Here is a 24,011-nt window from a genome sequence, read left to right on the forward strand (position 1 = left end):
TCAATCATAGAAGAAGAAAATAAAGCTCTGATTGGATAGAAAAGTCGTTAGTCGGAAGGTACGTCATATCCTGGCGTTTACAGGCTTTTGGTGGGAAAATGTGTGCACCTTCACGCACATTTAACTCATAATCAAAATCTGTAGTATGAATTTTCTGTAACAGCAGAGTAACGGATATATGCCATGCCTATAACGCTGTGAACAGATTACGCGGAACAGCCCTTTAGGTGTGCTAAAGTCACCAAAATCATTAGGGAGAGTTGCCTATTGTTTGTTAGCATGCTAACATGTTAGTCATCGGTTTATCTGACCAATAAGAAATTAAACTTTCAGGATTAAATCACTTCCAGTGGAGAGAAACTGGATGTGTCATATGACTTGTTAGCCGTTTGCGATCGCTTCGTGGGGAGGCACGCGCCCGTTTGGTTTATGTGACTGATCAGTGAATCGATCAGCTTTTAGCCTGACGATCATCAGTAACAACAACGAAATGCCAGAAATCAAACTCAAGCACGTCGTGTCGTGCAGCACCGAGGACTCTGTAAGTGCAACATGATGTATTGCTTTTGTGAGATTTGTATGAAGAAAGCTGAGCTGTGAGGCTGCTTCATACTCACATGTGTTGTGTTACAAAAACAGACGCACAAGGCAGACAACCTCCTGAGCTCTGACACGTACAGAAAGTGGAAAGCAGCCAGACCCGGGGAGAAGCAGATATCAGTCATTCTCCAGGTTTGTTTGTTTTGTTGTTGTTTTTGTGTGTTCAAGTGACACCAAACTAATTCAATAACATGTGAGGTGTCGTTGATTAGATTAGTTAGATGGCAGATACTTACATATATTACATAAACACCAAATTACACACATGTAACTTTGGGAGAATCATACAATCTATTGAATTCAAACAAACTTTTTGTATTTGCTTTCTTTACACTAGAAGAAGTTTACACGCAAATTATAATTATAAAGTGAATTTCAGACGTTGTGTTACCGTCCCTGGTCATAACCTGAGATCCGCTGTCTCTGCTGCCAATCTCACAATCACGACTCACAATCACGACTGAGAACTAATCACTTTCTCCAAGTAATCATTTATATTAGCTTTTTTCCAATCTTGCCCTGTGAGGGGCGGCAGATGGCTGCTGGAGGTTTCTTCCTGTTAAAAGGGAGTTTTTCCTTCCCACTGTCACTAAAGCGCTTGCTCATAGGGGGTCATATGATTGTTGGGTTTCTCTTTGTATGTATTATTGAAGGATCTACCTTACAATATAAAACACCTTGAGGTGACTGTTGTTGTGATTTTGTGCTGTATAAATCAAACTGAATTGAAGCAGTCTGTAATTTTGTTTTGAAAGGTGCTATTAAATAAAGTTATTGCTACTGTTATTAGATAATGATGATCAAATATATTTAAAGTTATGCTTTGAGTTGCTCTAAATAATGTGTTTATCTGGTACATCACCAAATAAAATTGTATACTGATACATCCAGGTACTTTTAACATTTCATTTGTTATTAATCATGTCTTTCTTACCATACAGACAAATTTGGTGATATTTGCATTTATCTAGAAAAAGCTGAATTTGTCTTTATTGTGCAGAGATCAGACGGCTGAATGCAGCACCACGTGGTTTTAGAATAATTCGATTAATTAATAGTGTGTTGATTCTTCTCTTGCTTTACTTTCGGCCTTAGAATAGTTTTTTTTTTCAAGCTTTATTTAACCGCAGCTCTTGAGATTAAGAATCTCTTTTGGAAGTGTATCCTGTGCTTCCTTGGGAAGTATTACCATGCAACTTTTACTTTTCTCCCTCAGTTTGAAAAGGAAGAGCAGGTGCACAGCATTGATATTGGAAATGAAGGTTCAGCTTTCATTGAGGTGTTGGTGGGGAATTCTTCAGCTGTCAGAGATCAAGACTATGAGGTATTCTTACAAATAATAATAATCGCACTTCCTGAATGCTGTAATGACTTCATTTTATCCAGTCTGATTTTAATCTCACTCTTTTAGGTTCTCCTGGTTACGTCTTCCTTCATGTCGCCCACGGAGAGCCGCAGTGGCACCAACATGAACCGTGTGCGTTTCTTTGGGCCCAACCAGCTGCAAAAGAGCACAGGTCAGGAGAAGTGGGACAGAGTGAAAATTGTGTGTAGCCAGCCATACAGCAAGGTAAGTGTCTAAGAGTGTTTGATGTGTAAAGTGACAAGCCCTTTGTAATTAGCAAATATGTCTATTATTAAGACTGAAGCCGTTTATGGAATGATGACAGTGTCTGAATACAGCAGTGCAACAGGACCTGTTCTATAGTGTCAAATGAAAGCAACATAATTGCAGTGTAGTGTGGTTTTCCAGTTACGGTAACTTTTTATTATGCAATGAAATATAAGCGCTGAGATGATCTTTCCAGATCCTTTGTCTCAGGTATCCTGTTGTTGAGGCACCGTTTGAAGTTGTAATGGAGTTTGAATTGTGTCTCTTTGATGGAAATATAATGTGAATCTGTCTTTGCTCTTTATAGAATATTGCATATGGGCTTGCCTTTGTTAAGTTTCATTCGCCACCTGACAAAGACGATCCTCCTCCAACTTCCTCCCCAGTAAGTACTCCACTGAGACCATGCACACCAATCAGGAAAAACAGTATGCCCTCTGATAGGTGACGTGAATAAGACCGATTATCTCTTCATCATGGCAACTGTTAGTGGGTGGGATGTATTAGGGAGCAAGTGAACATTTAACCCTCAAAGTTGATGTGTTAGAAGGAGGAAAAATGGGCAAGCAAAATGTTTGACATAGTCCAGATCGTGATGGTACATCTCCAAACCTGCATCTCCTCTGGGGTGTTCCCACTCTGCAGGGGTCAGTATCTATCAAAAGTCGTTCAAGGAAGGATAAGACGTGATGGGGTCATCAATGCACAGACAAGCTACTGTACTTTAGCCTTTACAAAGCCTAATATTCTATTACACTAATAGAAAGTAAAAAATATGAACGCAGTTTTTGGATTGGAAAAAATTCTGACGTGCCTTAAAATGGAATTTTTCCAGGCCTACAGACGGCTACAATAACAGCTTTCTCTGTCTCAACCTCACACTTTCCAATTGTATGGGCTCGCTGACTCGTTTTTGGATCATATTAACTAAAATGTTAGTCTGGTCATACTATATTTCAAAATGTAGCTGTGGTATGAAACGCCACTGTGACACGCTGCCCTTCTCATCACATCTGTTTTTCTTTTAGCAACTGATGATGACGAATGGTGACAACTGTTGAAGTGTTGAGGTTCATTCGCCAATTCTGTCTTTTCAGTGATTTAAAACATCTTTTAAATGTTTTAAATCACACTCCAAGTTAATAATCTGTGCAACTTTGTTATAGTAAAATTCAAAATGTGCTTGCTGAGGTACTCTTTTACTTGAACAGGAATTTTTACTTGATTTATGTTTTTTTACTTTCGTTTATGCTGTAGTGGGAATTCAGCATAAACGCCTGACGCTTTTGTTTTAGCACTTCCTGGATATTAATCTACTTTCTTACTCATGGACTCATTTGTCATGTTACAGCCTTTTTGCTGTATTAGGGGAAATGCACTTCCATCTCTCTATCTTCCTTATTGCCTCTGAAGTCTTCCTTCTTCTGTCCTGTCAGAAACTGACAAAACTGGGACAGTTCAGGGTGAAGGATGAGTCTCCTGCATCCGGGCCCAGCCTTCAACCTGGCAGTCTCTTCTTCAGTCGGGAGAACGCAACAAAGTCGAACACTTCACTCAAAGGTAAATCCAATTATTTGAGTCTACCTTCTGCTGGAGGCCAGTTAAATTCTTTATGTTCACTGTAATAATAAAATTGTAATTTTGTTAAATAATAAAAACTCAACAGAGCACTAATTAGTTTTAAAAGAAGTGATTTCAAAGACATTCTTTATGATCAGGCTGCTTTCTTTCTTAACCTGCTCTCTGCACCTCTCTCTGTAGCGTCTCCTCAGAGTGAGAAGATAAGCTACGCTGCTGCTGCTCTGCAAGCGAGCGGCAGCTCCCACTCATCAGGCCAGGCCTCGTCTTCCACCTCTGCCTCACCACAGGTAGTAAACACCCCCGCCCTCCACTTAATGGGCAGGAGGATTTTCTCTATATTTAGACCACATGAAAGTGGATAGTTTGTTTTAGTTTGGGATCTGTGGTATCATGTGATACTGTAGCATGGTGGCTCAGTGGTTAGCACTGTTGCCTTACAGTAAGAGGGTTCTGGTTTCAAACCCAGAAAGGTCACTGCATGGGGTTTACATGTTGTCCCCATGCTCACACAGTTTTTCTTTGAGAGCTGCGATGAGAATGAAAAACATACCAGGTTAATGCTGCCTGTGGCAGCTTCTTAATCTTAAGAGTTTCACTTCCATCAAAGCTTTTGATCTAATAACTGAAGTAAAAATAGGTCAAGGTTGGAATCATTGTTACTGAGCACCTCTTTTCACAGAACTGCATCGGTTGAAGATCCTGGTTTCATTGAGTTATTTTCCCACATGCACAGTCCTCATGGTTCATTGATAAGGAAATTTAAATCTGAGATGGAGGGTACCTCTTGTTACCGGCACAGCCATTCCCCTTTAAGAACCTGTGTGTGATGTAATTCCCTTGTTGTTTAGTGTGCGAGAAGCAGCTGGTGACAGAAGTGATTAAGTTCCCAGAATCACAATTAAAGGGTCTGAATATGCACATGTTTCAGTGTAAGGCCGAGACCCCAAAACAAAGACTTTCTTCTTTCTTTCCCCTTAACATTAAATATTAGAAGGTAATGAGCCAGTACCAGCACATCAGTATTTTAAACTTTCAGGGAGCCTTAAAAAAACTTCAATTTCAAACTCTGAACAGCCTGTGGGGTGTCAATAGCAACAATGGCAGAATACTTGAAACTGACTTTACCTCATAGTGGGCATTGATATGAACTTTTTTGTAAATGCACGTATTTAAACTGGAGTAACATTAGGCTAAGGTAGCTTGACTGAAAGAGAAATACACGTGTGCTCCCTGGTTTATTATCATGACAAAACTATATGGTTGAAAAATAGGAAACTGTTGTGAAATAAATTTGATACTTGTAATTTTTTTTATACTTTTTACCTTCACCTTCAAGAAAGCCTAAAATACATTGTGTATTTTTTTTTCCATGTGTACATGGCACACATGAAAATGCACCATTGTTATTTTGCTTGAGGACACCTTGAGAAGGAAAGTAGGAGGGGCTCAGACACGTGGAAGTGACAGCCACATGTCACTTTGGCTTTTGAAAGGAAAATTGAATAAAAGCCACCTGCTGCGATGAGCTGCACAAATACATGCCTGTGCATAGTAAAGCCAGCTGAAAGCTACCCCAGTTAGATACAGTTGTGCACGTAAGTTTACAAATCCTGGCAAAATTTATGATTGTTTCTTTGGATCATTTTTCTGTTTTGTTTTGATTTCATTGTCAAGCTGGAATGTCCAAGTGCGTCCTATGCACAGCTTCTGGGCTGATGTCTACAACTCTTCCTTCAGTTCAGAAACCAAAGTTTCTGTCTCTACTGTTAGGCACAATGTAAGCATCTGCTTTGTGACATGGGTACAGCAATGTTGTTCTTCTGGTGATTTGACCATGTTGCCCTTTTTTTTTTTTTACCCATTTGTTTGTATCCCAAAAAATTTTCTGTGCAGTTGTGGCTGATTTTTTTTTTTGTATTTATTTTTTTTTATTTTATTTTGATGGTCTTCTAAACGTGGCTTGGTTTCAACATAATCCCTCATTTTCCACTTCTTAAATAGAATTTGAACAGTGCTGATTCTCTATTCCTTTATATATAAAGTTCCACTATGTTCTCCCACAGATCCTTTGATAATTCTTTTGCTTTCCCCATGACTTCATTGATTTTATCTATAGACTACAGTAATAATATAAACTGGTACCAGGTGTTAGCGGACTTCAGGCATGAAATAGCAATTTCAACTCTGAATTTTCACCTCTAGCCACCAGCAAAAAGGAAATTTGAATTCAGCAAAGAGCGACAATCTGCTCCCGGCCCTCCTCCCTCGAAGAAAAAAAGTCCATCTGGTTCACCTGAGGGTAAAGCCGCAACCCCCAAACACAAGCCGAGTTCAGTCAGTACACCCAGCCCAAGCACGGCCAAAGGTAACACAGTCTCGGAATCTTTGCATTATTTATTCATGTGGAGAACTTTCCTTGAGTTTTCTAATAATCTCTACAGCATCACCAGTTCAGAAGGCTGCTGACAGGAAGAGGGAGAGTGAGTCTAAACCTGAGCCTAAAACTAAACAGAAGGCCAAATCCCAGAAAGAGCAGCAGGTCCCATTCACCCGGCTCATGGAGGGGGTGGTGTTTGTCCTCAGTGGATTTCAGAACCCCTTCCGAGGGGAGCTGAGGGAAAAAGCGCTGGAAATGGGAGCCAAGTATCGACCCGATTGGACGCCTGACGCCACACATCTTATGTAAGTTGCTGAAAGGAATGAATTGGCATAATCTAGCATTCATAACTTTAATTCATCCCTGAATTTAATACTACTGACTTTAGATGAAAAGATTTATTCCATTGTCCGTGTCTGCTCAGTGAATTGGGAGCTAAAGCCTGCGGGTGGTTAGTGTATTAGCAAAAAGTGGGAAACGGGGAGTCTGGTACTGTTCAAGGTTAACAAAACCTGCTTATCCAAACTTCTGAATTACTTATTGGCATTTCTGTCTTTGTGGTGGGCTAACAGCTGCAGGCTCTATCCTCTAGTCTTATGCAAAAATATAATGTCACTTTATTTACAGTGTTGTTGGGTTTAGTTGACACCACCAACACAACATCATTTCTACTAAAATATGGCTTTTATTTTACCACATCAGCTCAAGCTGTTAAGGACATTGTTTACTGCCGTCCTTTGGTGTCAAGGACAGCTCACAAATATAAGATTCACCAAGAGAATGCGCGGAGATAAATGAGCAAATGCAAAAGAGCTGCAGATAAGGCAAAAGATCAATATGTGGTGAAACTGCAGAAAGTTGGCACATGATAAAAATGAAGGGAGATAAGCAGAAGGAAAACGTTTTCAAGCTATGCTTTTTATAAATAGTTTTAAAATTGAATGTTGTGTGAGACGTTCAAACTGAAATATCATAATGATCTCTGAAAATAATCACGGTAAATAACGAGATCACGTTATCTTTCAACAAAATTTCAAACGTGCCTTGCAAGAGATCTGTGTTGTAATTGTTTCAGATGGGTTTTTGTGTGTGTGTGTGTGTGATTTCGATTATCATCTTTGAAAAAGATCAGAGTTTTGTGTAAAAGTCCTGTCAGCACTCGCAGTAATTCAGTTTGATTGCATCTTGATCTCTGCTGTCAGAGCAGCCTGCCCTTGTTAGCGTCTCTTTACTGATGTAACCATACGTGTCTCTGTGTGTCCGTGCATCTCTTTCGGCCCATTAATCTGCAGCTGTGCCTTCGCTAACACCCCCAAGTACAGCCAGGTGAAATCAGCGGGTGGAATCATCGTACGCAAGGATTGGGTGCTGGATTGCCACAAGAGGAAGCAGAAAATCTCCTACAAAAGGTGAGTGGGAAATGCAGAAGAAATGATTTTACTTTAATAACAGACAGTGGCTCAAGCTTGACTACAGGAACTTTAAAAGGGCACTTCCACTCAGTGACAGCCGGGTTATAACCTGGAACATGTGTCCAACATTTGAATCCGCATCTGATTAAGGCCACGTCGGCATCTCTACATCACACGGTCTATGCAAAACACTCTCATTGATTAAATCATCGCAACATACACCCCTCACAGCAGTGTTTGCCGCTTGCAGCAGAGAACATTATAACCTTGAGCAGATGATCCCTGCTGTGATCACAAATTCAACCCACCCAACTCCAGCAGCTATCTAATTATAGGGCTCATTATAGGGGAAACCTTAGCAGCATCAAGATCCTTCTGTCATCGCTCCACACAAATCTGTGTGTGCTGAATAATGTAGAGCTGGATGCTCATCTCAGGCAGTGGATGGCCCAAATTAATTGGGATAGGACTGCAATTTACTTTATGTAGCTGGGCCCTATAATATAAGGAGTCCTTTCATACTTGTTTTGTTGGCAGTGATTGCCTCTGGTTCGAAGTCGAGCCATGCAAGGTTCATTAAGCTCAGGCATATGTGAGTATATGAAACCTGGTATTCTATAAGCTGTACTAATTTTAATCACTGTTATTTGTAAGTAGTTTTGTGTACATCTTGCTAATGAATCAGCTTCATCCCTGTGTTGTATAGTAATAATGTTACTATACTAAAAACAATGGGCAGGTGGGGCTAGTGGTTTCTGAGAGCCCAATATTAAATATTGTACTCCATTGCTGCTTTTTTTGTGTGAATTTACTGAACTGTTCTGCCTTTTTAAAGGGTCTTATCTTGAATGTAGTCAAGAAGACAGAATATATGTAAAAACACCTATTACTCATACCCTATAGCAATGGTCCCCAACCCCCGGGCCAAGGACCGGTACCGGGCCGCGAGAGTTGATATTGTAAAAAGAAGGTACTGGGTTTGAATCCACCGGCTGTCTAAGGATTAGGATTTGGGGTTCGGTGTGCAGCGTTTGCATGTTCTGTTCGGGTGCTCTGGCTTCCTTTCTCAGGCCAAAGACATGCATGTTAGGTTTAATGGCAGTTCCAAACTGGCCAGATGTGTGAATGTGAGAGTGAAGTTTTCTGTGTGTTTGCTCTGCAGCAGACTTGGGACTTGTCTAGGGTGCACAGTGCCAGATATCGCATCAATATCAGACATGTGATAATATCCTAAACAACCCAGTGGCAGTACAGTTATAGTAAGAGAGACACTTCCGACCCCCTTCCCTTTCTGTAGCCGCTTTACTGCAGCCTGAGTTTATCTACACACTTTATGGTTGACAAAGACGGATGACTACTCTTAATGGCCTACGTTTATCTGTGTCTAACAGAGGTGGGACCAAGTCATTGTTTTGCAAGTCTCAAGTAAGTCTCAAGTCTTTATCCTCAAGTCTCAAGTCAAGTCTCAAGTAATGTCAGGCAAGTCAGAGTCGAGTCTCAAGTCACTGGTGTAAAAGTCCGAGTCAAGTCACAAGTCTGAAACTTTGAATTTCAAGTCCTTTCGAGTCTTTAAAAAAAACAAACGAAAAAATAATGTTGCAGTTATGCTAAATGTAAATATTAGACCATGTAATTTTTAAATCTGTGTTTTTCTCAACACATACAAAATAGTGAACTTAGAAAATATACACAAATTGTGAAATTGCACCTCTTTAAAATGCAGCTCAATTAAACCTAGCTCCAAGAATAATTTTCACCGACAGTTCTGAGATACGCTGCATGTTATTCTTGGATGCGGTTGTAGGACCAGCTTTAAAATCGCATGACAAAAATATCATACACATTAAAAAAAAACTGTATCACCAACGTAGCCTGGACAACATTTGCTAGTTAGATGAAGTCAGCTATCTCATCTTAGCATATTTATATGCATATTTATAATTATACGGTTCTTGGAGTGAGTGCATACACTCATGAAGTTTAGTAACTTCAGGTCACTGCAACAAGCCCAGGTACAGTTTACCGACGGATGGGTGCAGGACCTTGAAATGCACCGTGTAGAACGAAAGACCATCGTACGTATCATAAGTTTACCAGTCTCACAAATCGTCTTCATAAATACACATTCCTTAACCGTTTATTAATATAACCTTTGAGCTCAACGGTAATTAATTAGTAGTGGAAATAATTTCTGGTAGCATCACAGAAATGTAGCAGTGACAATAAGACTGTATGCTGTAATCGTACTGGACAATTAGTGATACAAAAAACCTGTTTTATCCTGTGAATAAAAGTATGTGTTTTTGTCAATGTACCATAATAACAGAAGCGAAACGCAATATTGTGTAAGGACAATTCACTATTTATGCACAATAAACAAAGGAGCATAGCGCGACAATTTCTGTTCTTGCTTGTAACCTATATCACCAATTATGTTATGAAAATGACGTATTAACTACTAATAAACACTGACCTTCGTGTAAATGCTTGGAGCAGACTAACCTGTGAGCTGGAGTGTTCTGGGACGTTATATTTGGTCTTTGAATGGCTGCAATCCAGGCCATCCGTCGCGTCTTTGTTACTTCGGAAACATGAACAATTTCTCTTCAACGACATAATCCGATAACAACCGATCTCTTTACCCGTCGGCTTCCCGTGGCTGTCATGCGACCGGCTATTGCAGTTAATAATACAACAGCTTCTTGACATTTTTGTGTTTCTTTTTATCGCTGTATAACTGATTTTAATTGAAAGCCTGCGTGCGCTAGTACCGCTTGCCACGAGTTCCCAGAATCCTTTGCGGTTCTACCCGTGAATGACGTCACATTTTCAATCTCTATATAATATGCATGTTAAATTTTATATTTGGGGTGAAATATCAAGTCTTTTCAAGTAAACCGGTTCAAGTCCAATTCAAGTCCCAAGTCATTGGTGTAAAAGTCCAAGTCAAGTCACAAGTCTTAGAACATTTTTTCAAGTCAAGTCTAAAGTCATAAAATTAATGACTCAAGTCTGACTCGAGTCCAAGTCATGTGACTCGAGTCCACACCTCTGGTGTCTAACTCCTCGTACACAATATGAGACTCACCACCAAATAACAAGCAGTGGGGACGAAACAAACTGTTGAAGACTTCTCAGATTATTTCCTCATATGCTGTCTGCTTCTGCATCAGGCTTTACGAGGGTTTCACCTACCGCTGCCTGCTGTGTTAACATTCACCAATGTGCTTTAAGCAGCCTGCTTGGTTACCCGCGTTTTCAGCTAACTACTTACATGATAATAAAAACTAAGAAAATCCAATAATTGTGAAGCATGTCGTATTCGAAATAATTTTCTCTGAGCTGTCCAGACTTTTTCAGAAAATAACATCACAAACAGGAAGGATTGCATGGCTGAAGATAAAATAAGATGTGATGTGGTTCGCTACTGTTCGATGTAGTCAAAGTTAAATTTCATATTTAGTTGACCGGAGGATTTTTAGAAAAGTCATCATTTGATAGTACTTTTTCTTTGGCTGATTTTTTGTTCCACAAAATCAGGACTAGATGACTGCTGCTGCAACATCCAGATGCAACATCCTTGATGTCATTACTTTGGTAAGTAATGACATCAAGTGAAGGGTGTTCAGGGTTCTGTCCCAGGCAGCATCAATCAATGATTTAAAAACGTATCTTGTACTTGAATAATTGTGGATCTGCATGGTGATTGATGATAGTCGTCAGCACCTCCTAATCATTCAAACCTTGCAGATACTCTAAATCAAAGATTCACATTCATTGCCTGTTTTTACACTGTGCACGAATGCCAGTGCACATTTACACAGTGAGCTCCTCGTTTAACGTTTTCATCATTAAAACTGAAAATGTCACCTCACTAATGACCTTATTATGTTTGCATCAAACCTCGTTTGTAACACCGTGAGAGTTTTCATAATTACATTTATGTTATAACAATATATAAGTAACGATGTAATGAAATGACTCCATAATGGAAAAGAAGCGTCACATTTCGGCTCTGTCTGCATCCCAGGAATGCACTCGGGAATGTCTCAGATGTAATTAATGAGCCCTCCTTTGCTTATAATTAGGCGTGACTATCGGTAGGTGTGACTGTCAGTTCTCAGAGATCGTTGCGGCGATGCGGCAGGGCATACCTCGTAGATAAAACAGGTGCGCTGAAATCTGATATTTTTCATGTCGAACTTCAAAGCTGTAAATGAAAGTGGCCAGAGTTGCAGTGTGATGAGATTTCTCTAGACAGCTACAGTCTGCATATGAGGCACGCGAAGAATGTGAGAGATTGAGGAAAGCTTTTTAAAATAAAATCCTGCTGAAGGGCACAACGTGGAAAAATCCGATCTTTATTTAACGATTCTCAAAAAGTAAATTCAAATGAAAAGTTGACTGCAGCCTGTGTCGTCATTCGCCCTAACGCTCCCCTTTCTGTATCAATTTGTGATAGTAGAGAAGATCTCTCGCCCCCAGTCTGCTTCCCCCTCTCCCGTTGTCAGAATAATCCATTCCCCTGCCCAGCTCCGCTATTGTGCAGCCTGTGGAGTGTGCGGCTTTGATGTATCTTTTATTTAAAAGCTGCATCTGCTATGGGTAATTAAAGGGACCACTTACTTTGATGATGACAAGTACCCAAACAAATACGCACACTCGCACTCAAACTGTTGCTCCCAATGTGCACGCAAACACCGAGCGTCTGAAGGCGAATGCTCACCTTCACCGTTTCCTGACATGCATGCGGATCATGTCATGTATGTGTTAATGAGCCTGTGACATCAGCTAAGCACCCAAGAAATGCTTTCTGCACATTCATTATCCAATCAGTGAGAATCCAGGCGCAGGAGGAGAGGAGAAGGTGCATATTTAGATCCATAGCATCCAATCAAAAAATAACTCAGTGAGTAAATATATTTCTCAATTAATCAGTGCTTTTTAGCAACGTCTGAAGGAGGACCTGGAGAATACTGCTATATTGCTGCCAGCACAGCTGCATTTTAATTAATTTAAAACGCAAAGCTCTTTCAAACACTTCACTGCACCGTGGTGTTTTGCAAAAAGCGTTAAAGTGCATCAAGTGAGGTCATTTATTTATTAAAAATTAGTTTAACAAAAATATTCTTCGTATCAAAAAAACTTTTCTCCATTAACAAACAAAAATAAAATATTTACAAAATTTTAAAAAAAATGTAGAAATTTAAGGACTCGCAGACGAGAAGCTTTAAGATTAAAAAAAAAATCAACAGCATTTCTGCCTCATTCATTGTGACTTTAAAGGTTTGATAACACAACCTCATTGAAAGATGCTGATATTGACAGAGTCTAATGTCGGGCTAAAAGCAATGGCAAAGAAAGTATGTCTGTTATTTTTAAAACTGTGAGCGATGAATGCTTAATTCTTTGACGCTGCTTTTCGAAACCCCGACTGCAAGGTGATATATCAAAGTTGATGTTTTTGCTATGCATGGCTTTAATAGTTGAGGGAATTTTACGTACTTTGTTGGACGGTTAAAAAATAAATTCATTTTTAAAAAAAAAAAACCTTGAGCTACATATTCTTTCTTTTAAAAATAAGTGTTCCATAAAAATCATTGAATGTTTGTTAGTAATATAAAAATGTTTATTCTTTTACATTTATTTCTGCATTTTTCGTGTTACGTAAAGTTACGTATCAGCTTTTCATTACTGAGCAGATCGAGCTGCTTAACAACTCTCGCTATCTTAAGAAGCCGTTTTTCAGTTGTTTCTTTTGCCCACGTTGTCCTTTTTCTTTATCCAATTTTCTGGACACTGAGTTTTATAACACGAGTAAACATATGTCAGTAAAACTCCCTGTGGTATGTGTGGAAACGATTACACCATAACTGTGGCATTTCAACTCTCTGCACTTCACATTTCCAAGCTAATAAAGTCCATCTGAATTTATATGGCTTGAGGGAAAATGTAGAAAAGGTGGGCAGAAATAAAACGTTATCACTGGACGCTTCCTATTTATACGTGTGTGCGTGTGTGTGCGTGTGTGTGTGTGTGTGCAAGAGCTACAAGACTGGTTTTCTACTCATTACTTGCTTGTTTTTCTACATGTCACATTCAGTAGCATTATCACTACACACAGGTGTTCTTGGTGGAGTTTATTGGACCATTTAGCTTATTTATTCTCTGTACAATCTCTTAAAGTTTTCAGAAAACATTTTAACAATGAAGTAATTTTTGGAAATGTCCCGAGATGTTCGTTTTATCAGTCTGTTAAACACAAATTTGAATTTAGACTAATCCAACTGTTCTTAAGAGTCTGACTGGGAGTAATTTTAGCAGTATTATAGCTATGGCAGTGCTTGGTATCTGCCCAAGAGGGGATTTTTCTTGGTAGCTTTTGCCCTGCCAATAGAAATGACATTTCGCATCACAATAACATTCACAACAAGATGGAGAAAATCATGATTGCATCTTTGTGTTTGGTCCGGTTGACCACAGAGTTGAAAGGTTGGAGTTTCAGTGAGAAGACTTATTCACCTTGTAGTTGGCAGTGTCGTCCGCCTGGTGCTACAGTAGATGTGGCACAGATGGAAGAGCAGAGAGTGGTGCGACTCCTGTAATCCTCCGTTTGCTCTTTGTAGGTATGAAAAGTACAGGAAACCACATATTTAATTACATGTAAGTTTAAAAAAGGTGGACTTCATCACTGATCCGTTCCCGTGGTTCTTTAATTTTTAGAGCAAACTATTGCTTGCACAGCTGATGTTTATGTAGATTTCTTTTTATTGCGCTGCAACAACATATGCTTACATGTAGACCAGTGTTTCCCGTCACTGTTGGTGTGCCGTGACAGATTATCTGGTTCCACCTGATTAGCACTTTAAGCGACCTGCTTGAGTAACGGGCAGAACAATTACATTCTCTTCCACCAGAGGACAGTGCAACTTCTTGCTCCAATTAAATGGGTTGCCAACTGCCAGTAAAACAGAAGAAGACGAAGAAGAAATTACATAATCATGCTGCAAGTGAGACAATTCAGCATAGCAATCGATAAATATTTGAAAAGAATATGCAATATTCTGTTTGTGATTTTTTTTGTTTGTTGGTGTGCCGTGTGATTTCTCTAATGTGAAATACGTGCCGTGGCTCCAAAAGGTTGGGAAACACTGATCTAGACTAATCATCATACACTGCCCAGCCAAAGCAAAGGTCAAAATAATTGCGCACATGTTGTGGCATCACTTTGATCAGCTCTCAGTATTTATTTTCATCCAAACTTGCATTAATATTTCATAAAAGATCTCATATTGATGCTGAGTTGGACCGCTGCTTAAATTCTTTCTAGCACATCCCAAACAGTCTCAGTGGGGTTGAGCTCTGGATGCAGTGGTGGTCAGTCAGTGTGTGAAAATTACGTCTCATGGGTCCTGAATCGCTCTTTCACAGTCTAAGCCCATTGAATCCCGACATTTTTATCTTGGAATATACCCATGCCTCAAGGGGAGAAATAAAATCAATTGATGGAAAAACCTGATCATTCAGTATAGTCAGTTAGTCAGCTACTTTAGCACATCTTGCTGAACCGATCCTGACCATCCAAAGATCATAACACTGCTCCTGCAGGCATGTGCAGCAGGCATCAGAAATGACGGGTGCAGCACTTCATCCACCTCTCTCCTCACCCTGATGCCCCCCATCACTCCGAAAAAGGACAAATCTGGAGTCATCAGACCGCTAGGGATAGGGCTCCATTGATCCCTATTTAATTTAAACCCTTTTCCCTCATTGCTCCACAATGATAAGTGCATTTTTTGATAGTACATTTCTCCACAGTCCATATTGTAGAGTAATATAGCAGGTCAGAACAAAACTAAAAGAGCTTTTCTTCCCAGTTTCAACTCTTCTGTTGCATAATTAGATCATATTACACTAAACCTTTTTAATACTGATTAAAAGAGTTTAGAAATGTAACAGCTGTAATTGTTAAAAACTATACTATTGTATTGTTTTACTAAATGAAAAACAAATAAAGCAGGAATGGATTTTAAAGAACAAATGAGTAGTTTCTGTGATTTATGACTTTGCCCGCTCTTATCTTTGTGACATAGGTTGCCTTAATTCTCATTGAAAACTGAAGTTGTTTTCACTGAGTGCTTCAGATGATCCACTTGTGACTGAGAGTAATTGGTGAGAAAAAAAAAAGACCAGCCAACCCCCCAGGAAAATGTATTGTTTGTTTTTTGGGGACAGAAGTTTTTGTATTTCTGTCCCTCTGTCCCTCGTCCTGCAGAAAACTAGATTTCTCCCACTATGCAAACTTCAAAGTATGTAATACACAGTCTGTGGTAATGTTTTAAACATTAGGTCGTTGATCTGTCAGCTAAAAGATATTACCATCTTGTTGAAATTTAGTTTTTTTTCTCCCCCTCATCTGACAAGGGATTGTTGCAGTTTGAGTCATTGCACAAGTAGAGCTGATTGGGAACAAGATATGTTGAGGAAAGGTACTTCACTCTTTGGTCTTTAATCATCCTGACACTGTTTTGTTTTTTCTGTAGGTTTCTGATGGATGGACCCGAATCGAGCTCAGAGAGTGAAATGGAAGTGGACGACGAGAGCGAAGAGGAAATGAACACAAAGGTAAATTTGTTTTTTTTAAGTGAGCCTTTAAATATAATCGAATGTCAGGTTTAAAGCTCCCTGCTGCTTTGCAGACGCCGCAGAAGAAGGAGAAACAAGTCACGGCCAAAAAGACGCCAGAGAAGGAGGAGGAAGATGATGAGTATGCTGGCTCCACTGATGTGGATGAACCAGGTTGGCATCAAGCGCTTTTTAATGTGTCTGAACTTTGAGACATTTCTGCCAGCATCAGTATTTCGGCTTGACTTTCTTTCAGGCTGTTATAGGGATAAAAGTCGAGCACATCATTGCAGAAACATCTACAAAATGAAAGCAATGTAAAACATTTTTTTAATGTTATTCAGCTGACTTAGAACCAAGGTTTGCCCGAGACAAATAGACTGAAGGAAATGGCAGGGGATGGGAAGTTGACAGTCGGTTCAATGATCAGGTGAAACGGATGAAATTGAAAAATGACAGCCAAGTTAAACAGGCAATTACAGTTTGAATCAAGTGCCAGTAATAGGAACACAAACCAAAAACAAGCAAAAAGGAAAAAGAAAGTTCTCTCTTCCAACATTAGACCGTCATGCACAGACCTGTGTCAGTGTATCTTTGAGTCTGCTTATCGGGTAATATTATTTACAGCCGTCAGAGGTCTTACTGAGACCTCTGACAGGTTTATTTGTGCCAAGAAACTGCTCTGTGAGAATCAACCACAGTGAAGGAAACTACAAACCTAAAGGTCTGGAACCCTAAATTTAAAGCATACTTGTTAATTAAATTCATTTTAATGAATAAACAAGTAAACCTTCATTTGTATATCTGCACTGAAAAGATCCGGGAGCTGAGCGTAAATGGCTGAGACTCCAGGAAAATTATTCACTCTGTTAGCTCAAATAACTAGAGATGGAGAAGAGGGTCGCACGTGAGCTGAAGAGGACAGAATGGATAGAGAGGAGGCCAGGGGACAATTTGAGAGCCCAGGGATCAGACAAAAGGGACAGCCTTTATAAAGCACTTGGAAATGGATGAGATGGCAGCACTGCCATTTTAAAAAATAAATAAATAAACAAATAAAAAGAACAGGAACAACATACTTACTGTAGATGCAATTTGAGGTGGGGGGGAAAAAAAGAACAGGGGTAAAATGTAATCACCATAAAGGGACTTGAGCATGAATCTCATTTCTATGTTAATACGAGAGCCAGAAATAAAGTGTTGAGGTGCATCAGAGAGGACAGACAGCAAGGGCTGACCCACCAAACACATACATGACGACAGACGGCTTTTTAATTAGACCACCTTCTCTTTTTCCCGTCAACAACACAGGATTTTACGGTGGTGGCAGATATGCAAGCAAGGTGACATCTACTCAAACTCTAATGTGCAAATTAAAGGAAAAACCTGATCTGATGGCTTGTGCTGTCGGGCGGGGGGGGGCGTCACTTGGTCCACTTAACCTCACAGATTTGTTCTCAGATGACCTTTATTCTGCGGTGGCACAGAGAGTCGATAAATGGCTAAAAATGATGAAAATCGCATGCTGTGGCTTTTGTGAGTGTTAGACGGCTTTCCACCCAGTCATCACCAAACACCAAATGAGAAAATATCTTTTGGAAGAATGGCACTTCATCGTTCCAGCGGGGTGCAAGAGAACTGAAAAATTGATGCTGTCAAGGTGTTTTTGGCAGAAATGGCTCGGCTGGTTTCACCTTTAATTTGGTTCTCGGGTACTCATTAAAAAGCAGATTCGCCTGGTGTGTTTTTTCGCTCCCATCTGTGCTCGATGAGAATTGTAGAAAACATAATGGCAGCATAACAATCTCAATCTCCAGGTGACCAGAATTTAAATCTTTTCATTAGTTTAAGATTAGGGTCATAGAGCGGTCACAGTATTTTGTGTTGTCGGTGAACTCAGTGAAGGGAAAATTGTGTTAAATACAAAACTCGTTACCAACATTTTCAGGCAAACCTGGTGAGTTTAATCACACTTAAAAAAAAAATGTCTCATTCTCCCAGGAGGCGATGATGATGAATCTGCAGTGGACACAGAGGATGAGCTGCAGAGGTAAACAGGACAAATCATTTTGATTCTGCTGTTTGTAATGCTCATTCTTCGATAACTAATTCTTATTTGATTGTTAGGGTGCTCTAGTCTTATTCTGATTAATAATTTTAGAAGAACATGTTTTCTTTCGCACCGAGCCAGTTTTTCCCAGCGACTCCTGCTGTTTCCAGAGCATTTCATTGTCTTTTAGGTCACAATGAGCTGCATTTTACTATTTTCCTTCAGCATTACTGCCGTAATCAGCATCGTTTTTGCAGACATTGCAGTAAAAACATATGATGTAATGTAAAAACGCGCTTTATGCTACTTTTCCAGCACCATTCAGCAGATTAAATGAACTCCTGCAAAGACACTCTATTGAATAAAATAGTCTATCTGCTCCCTCGAGATGTTTATGGGAGAAGACATAAAATTCTTGGCTCTTTAATAAACAGCTTTTGGGCACATTAGCCTTTAAAAGAGATACTGCTGTACTAAAGTAGCCTATAGTGTTGTCATGACTAAATCTATATTGACTTTATGACTATATTGCTGATGTTATATATAATATGTATATCTTACTTGTTACATTTAGTCCTAAATGCACAGTTAAAACAACATTATATCCTTTTTTAAATTTCTCCATGGTCTTTAGCTGATCCCTTAGCAAGATTCCCTGGATTCCCTGAGCGAAAATAATGAAAAGATTCATTAAATGTGTAAAAAAGACAGCAGAGCTGTGGCCCCTGCTAGAATGTGGCCACACAATACCAAGAAAAAAACCATCTTTTGCGAGCAGGCTTGTTAACATGTAGGATAAAAAGGTTTGTCCTTGTGAAAGGGTGGAAGAGGGGAGAAAACAGAAGAAAGCAGCAACAGAAGGAACGGTGGTGAAGGACGAGGATCCTTACGGGGGGTCGACGGATGAAAACACTGACGCTGAAGCTGAAGAGGATCATCCCATCCCCGAGCTCCCAGGTATGCATCAATTAGTTCCCATCCAGCTTCTGGCTGCTTGTGTTTTGCTTTCTTTATTTTTTCTCCTCTTTTCTTATAATTTTCCTACAGACTGTGTTCCACTCTTCTTGATCTTTTGCTTCCCACTTTGTCTTCTCTTCTAGATTTCCTAAGCGGAAAGCACTTTTTCCTCTACGGTAAATTCCCCAATAACGACAGACGACTGCTGTTACGATACATTGTTGCCTTTAATGGGTAAGAAAGACTTTCAGTGGTTATTCCCAATGGACAAAAAAAAGACATAATCTGTGCAATTATAATTGTAATTTATGTGCCTGTCTTTGCTACAGAGTGATCGAGGACTATATGACAGAGAAGGTGCAGTTCGTGGTGACCAGTGAAGGGTGGCACGACTCCTTTGAAGACGTGAGTCGTACCCTCTTTTCTCTTTTTCTTTGAAAATAAGCAGCCATAACCAAATAAACATGTCTAACAGGGGCTTAAAAAGATTTAATATTCGGTGTACCCATGTGTATAAGCTTTTTATCTTTTACTCCCACAGTCAAGACAATTTTGTAAAGGAAATTGCTTCACTTAACTTTGTGTCAAGTGTTGCTTTATTATACAGTGTGCACAGCTAAAAATAAAAAAAGGGAGAGGAAATACCCTTTAAATTTTCCACTCCAAGCGTTATCAGCCCAGAGTTCTGAGCCCTTTTCATTTGCACAGTATACACCAGTATACACCACTTTAGCATTCCCAGGACAAATTCAGCAGCAGTGGGGACTAGTACCTTTCAAGTTTAGGTTACTATGGTTTCCAGCCATTTGCGTGCTTTTTTAGCATTTGAATTTGAAGCTTAGGTATAGTTTGAAGGGTTTTAAAGGCTTTACACCTCAGCCTGTCTGACCATTTGTAATGCAAGTACATGACATGACTGCGCTTCTTGCTTTTGCTCTGACTTCCTCGCAGGCGCTGATGGAGAACACCAATCTGAATTTTGTCAAACCGGAATGGATTTATGCAATCAGTGCACGACAAAAGATGCTGCCCTATCAGCCCTACACCGTCGTCCCCTGAACTATACACTGTATGCAGCGTGCGGCCGCACTCACACCCTCATCCTGATGAAGGAGCAGCAGGGAAAGCCATAAACACATTTTCCGTTTCAGATAAACAGCTACACTTTCAAAGAGCAATAAGTCAACTGTTTGTTATTATCGATGCCTTTATATTGGACTTCATATTTGATATACATATAATTTCTCCACCTCAAGCAGTTTTCTCTGCAAATGTTTTCAACCTTCGGCCAAGCGCTGCAGACTGTCCACTACATAGTGTTTCTTTCTTGGGGTTATTGTTAGGATTAAGTATAGGTTTATTTTTAGATTGTGCTCTCGAGGGTCGTTAGCCCCAGCTTGGCCAGGAACCAATTTCATCATCTCCACCATCATCTTCATCATCCATGTGCTGCTGAGTCTCTTGGGCTTTGCGAATGAAGCACACACTCTGGCTCAGGTCTTTTGAATTTCTCACTTCCTGTGCTGCAGTTTGTTGCTGCTCGCTTCGGCTACCTCAGGCACTGTCTGGAAATGAGTTACCACCCTGTCCTGACAGCCAGCAGCACTGATAATACACCATTTGTGTAAGTGGGAAGACTATTATGAAAACGACCCAAAGTCAGGTGAAAGATGTCAGTTATGGAAGGTTACAGCCATGGAAAAAAAGAAGAAACTGAACATTTTTGTTCTTTGTTTTATTTGATTTATTTAAAAAGGGATAACATTATAAATTTCTTTGTCTTGATAAATGAGTTTTGGTTTTATTCGTGTTTGTAGAAGAAGCACAGGCTGAGGACATAAAACAGACATCAGTGTTAGCATCCTTTTTAAGATTCTCATTAATTCAAGTGCAAGTGTCCAGCTTAACATCTCCTTTGCTGCTTGGCCAAAGTGGCTTGTTCAGTTATCTGTCTCAAACTTCTTTTTCCTTGTAATACCTAATTATTTTGTCTAAATAAAAAAAAAAAAAGATTTTTAATTAAAAACTTTGCTCTCTTTTCTTTTTATTAATCAAACTGTCTCTGCACTGAGCTGCTCTCATTTCTTTCTCTGCCTTCACTTGTGTTTGCAGCTCGAGAGGCACTCTTCCTTTTCATTCCTTCTGTGATCTCTAGTCCTCTCTCCTCTCTAATTTACTTCTCCTCCTGTTTTGTGCCCTGGAGCCACTGGGTCTTCTGCTCTCTCAGTCAAGGGGATTAGAAAGATGCTATGTGCATGAGAGACGGGTGAAGGAGTGGTGGTTATAGGGAGAGACACTGCAGGAAAGATGAAAAGGTTTGGATTCTCAGCAAGGATGCGTTTTTTTGTTTTTAAAGTGGCCAACTATTGGATTGTCTTCTCGTACAGTTCTTGTCTAAGGTGCAGTCGCACACATACTACCAAGTGTGAAGCATCGCAGGGACGCTTGCAACAACTTTGTTGCAGGAACTTATTTGTTTCTTGTGAAAGAAAGAGTTGCAAGGTCAAATCCGTTCAGGTCTCGAAGCGGTGAAATTTACGGTAGCAAGTGGTGTCGACTGAAAATTTGTCATATTTCACTGAAAGGCTGTCTGTGAGACAGCAGGAAGAATTGGCTGCTTTTAAACCTTCAAATTTGACAGGTGGACTTTGTTAAATAGCGGTTTCCACCTTACTCTTGTCACCTTGATTTCTTCCTGGCAAATTCATTCGTTCCCATGAGCAATTTTATATCTCTTGTGAATCTTGGCAATGACTTTTCCTGACAAAAGCTTTTCTCTCTGGCTCGTGAAATATTTTGTTTAACTCTGTAGACCTAGTCCTCTTTATCTGTGCCATGCAGTACTGGATTAAGGTGATGGATGTTTTCCCTCTAAATATTATAAATCCTCCATCTCCCTCTCTCTTGTTTTGAATTAATTTTCTTAGCAATTTTACTGTGGCACAATCATCTTTAAACCTATAGTACACAATAAGATTAATTCGAATACACACGAAACAAATTCGCGAGTGGTCAACAGACTATCAACAACAGTGACAGAAAATGCATTTCTCATATATTAGATTTCACTCAATAGAAGGAAAAAAAGAAAAGATGTTGAAAAGCTCTTCCAGGAAGTTTGCTTGTCGATGAGTTAGCTGGGGTTTTGAACTGATGGGTCGTTAAAAATGTTAAAACTTTCGTAAAATATTAATTCCAGTTGTTTTAGTCAGAATTTTGGGATGGATTGTTAATTTGGAGGAAGTTAGAGTACAAAGTCCAAACGTACTGTTACTTTGTATTTCAACTTCTCGTTAGCACAAACATCTAATCAGGTCAGGATGAACTGTCAGAGTTCAATCTGAATAGAGAATAAAGGTCATGTAGGTCAGTTTGCATGTGGCGTGGATTTTGGTGCCAAATAGGCCGATCTGGGTATTTCAGAGACGACCACATGACTATTTCTAGGCATTATAGAGTTTAAAGAGAATGGGCAGAAAAAGAGAAAATATGACTGTTTAACCTTCACCACACCACACTGGAAGCAACTCCCGTCAGCCTGCAAGAAGCTGAGGCTACAATTTGCAAGGCCTCACTGAGAAACTAAAACAAAAAAATATTGCCTGGTCTGATGAGTTGTAATTTCTGCTGCAACATTGGAATGGTTCCTGTCAAAAAATGTGAAAGCATGGATCCATCTTGCCTTGTGGATCCAGTTCATGCTGCTAGTGGTGTAATGGTGTGAGAGATGTTGTCTTGGCATACTTTAAGCCTCTTAGTACCAACAGAACATTAGTTGAACACCAAAGCCTACCTGAGTATTGCTGCTGACCATGTCCACCCCTTTATAACCACACTGTACCGATCTTCTGATGGCTGCTTCCAGCAGGGCCCAATGCCCCAATCACCCCACACTGGTTTCTTGAACATGAGTTCATTGTACTGCAATGGCCTCCACAGTCACCTGATTTCCATCCAGTAGATCACCTTTGGCATGTGCCACCAACAAATCAGCAGCAAATGTATGATGCTATCATGTCAGTATGGGTCAAAGTCTGTGACGAATGCTTCAAGCACCTTATTGAATCTCCGTCACAATGAGTTAAGGCAGCCCTGGAGACAAACAGGACTCCAGCCAGAAGCAGAAAGATGTACCTAACAAAGTGGCTGGTGAGTGCATATTAGTTTATTATAATTGGTGACGCATTCATTCATCTGTCACTTTAATGTTGCTGCTGGTGTGTCTGTGTTCATTTTAATCCTTAAAGAGCCGTGAGTATAAAATGAAGTTACTCATGTAAGTGCAAGCATTTCAAAACTGCACTTGACATTACCCGAATAAGTGTACTACTATGACTTTGACTTGATGATTAGATTCATTGATGTGTTGCTTCATGGATCCATATACTTATCCTTTTAGGTAACTGCTCTGCATTTTTGTTAAAAACTCATTTATATTTTGATCATAGATTCAATTTTTTTCCACTCAGGTTTTCCTCTTTCCCCCCCAGCTCGCAGGGATAGTAAGACTCACCAGCTTGAAGGACGGTTCCACTGTGATTTCTTTTTATCATGACAGCTGTGGCAGTTTCTCCTGCATGGCACTTTTAAATCAGATTTGCCATATGGACTCTAATATTTCTGTTCGACTCCAAATCTCTGGAGCATTTTTTTTTAAACCTATCATTAAAAGTGATCCATCACAATAAATGAAAAGCAGAATTTCATCAGCATTCATAAAGGGCAAATCATTGCTTCATATTAACATTTACTTGTCAAAAAAGTGAATGAAACCTTTTTACTTGATCCTATAAATAC

At 39.7% G+C, this 24,011-nt stretch overlaps 1 protein-coding gene across 1 annotated transcript; it reads left to right on the forward strand.

Annotated features, from left to right (window-relative positions):
* Window positions 1–33: 33 nt before the first annotated feature.
* On the forward strand, window positions 34–20,986 carry xrcc1 (X-ray repair complementing defective repair in Chinese hamster cells 1). The gene is made up of 17 exons (XM_082551398.1): window positions 34–541; window positions 640–732; window positions 1,817–1,924; window positions 2,012–2,170; window positions 2,520–2,597; window positions 3,649–3,772; window positions 3,974–4,080; window positions 5,996–6,158; window positions 6,235–6,475; window positions 7,463–7,579; window positions 16,126–16,207; window positions 16,282–16,381; window positions 18,209–18,257; window positions 19,078–19,214; window positions 19,358–19,448; window positions 19,544–19,619; window positions 20,166–20,986. The coding sequence occupies exons 1-17, from the start codon at window positions 491–493 to the stop codon at window positions 20,271–20,273; spliced, it is 1,884 nt and encodes a 627-aa protein (XP_082407524.1). The 5' UTR covers window positions 34–490; the 3' UTR covers window positions 20,274–20,986.
* The last annotated feature ends 3,025 nt before the right edge of the window (window positions 20,987–24,011 follow it).

Source organism: Aulonocara stuartgranti, assembly GCF_965226115.1.
Source record: "Aulonocara stuartgranti genome assembly, chromosome: 11".
NCBI lineage: Eukaryota > Metazoa > Chordata > Actinopteri > Cichliformes > Cichlidae > Aulonocara > Aulonocara stuartgranti.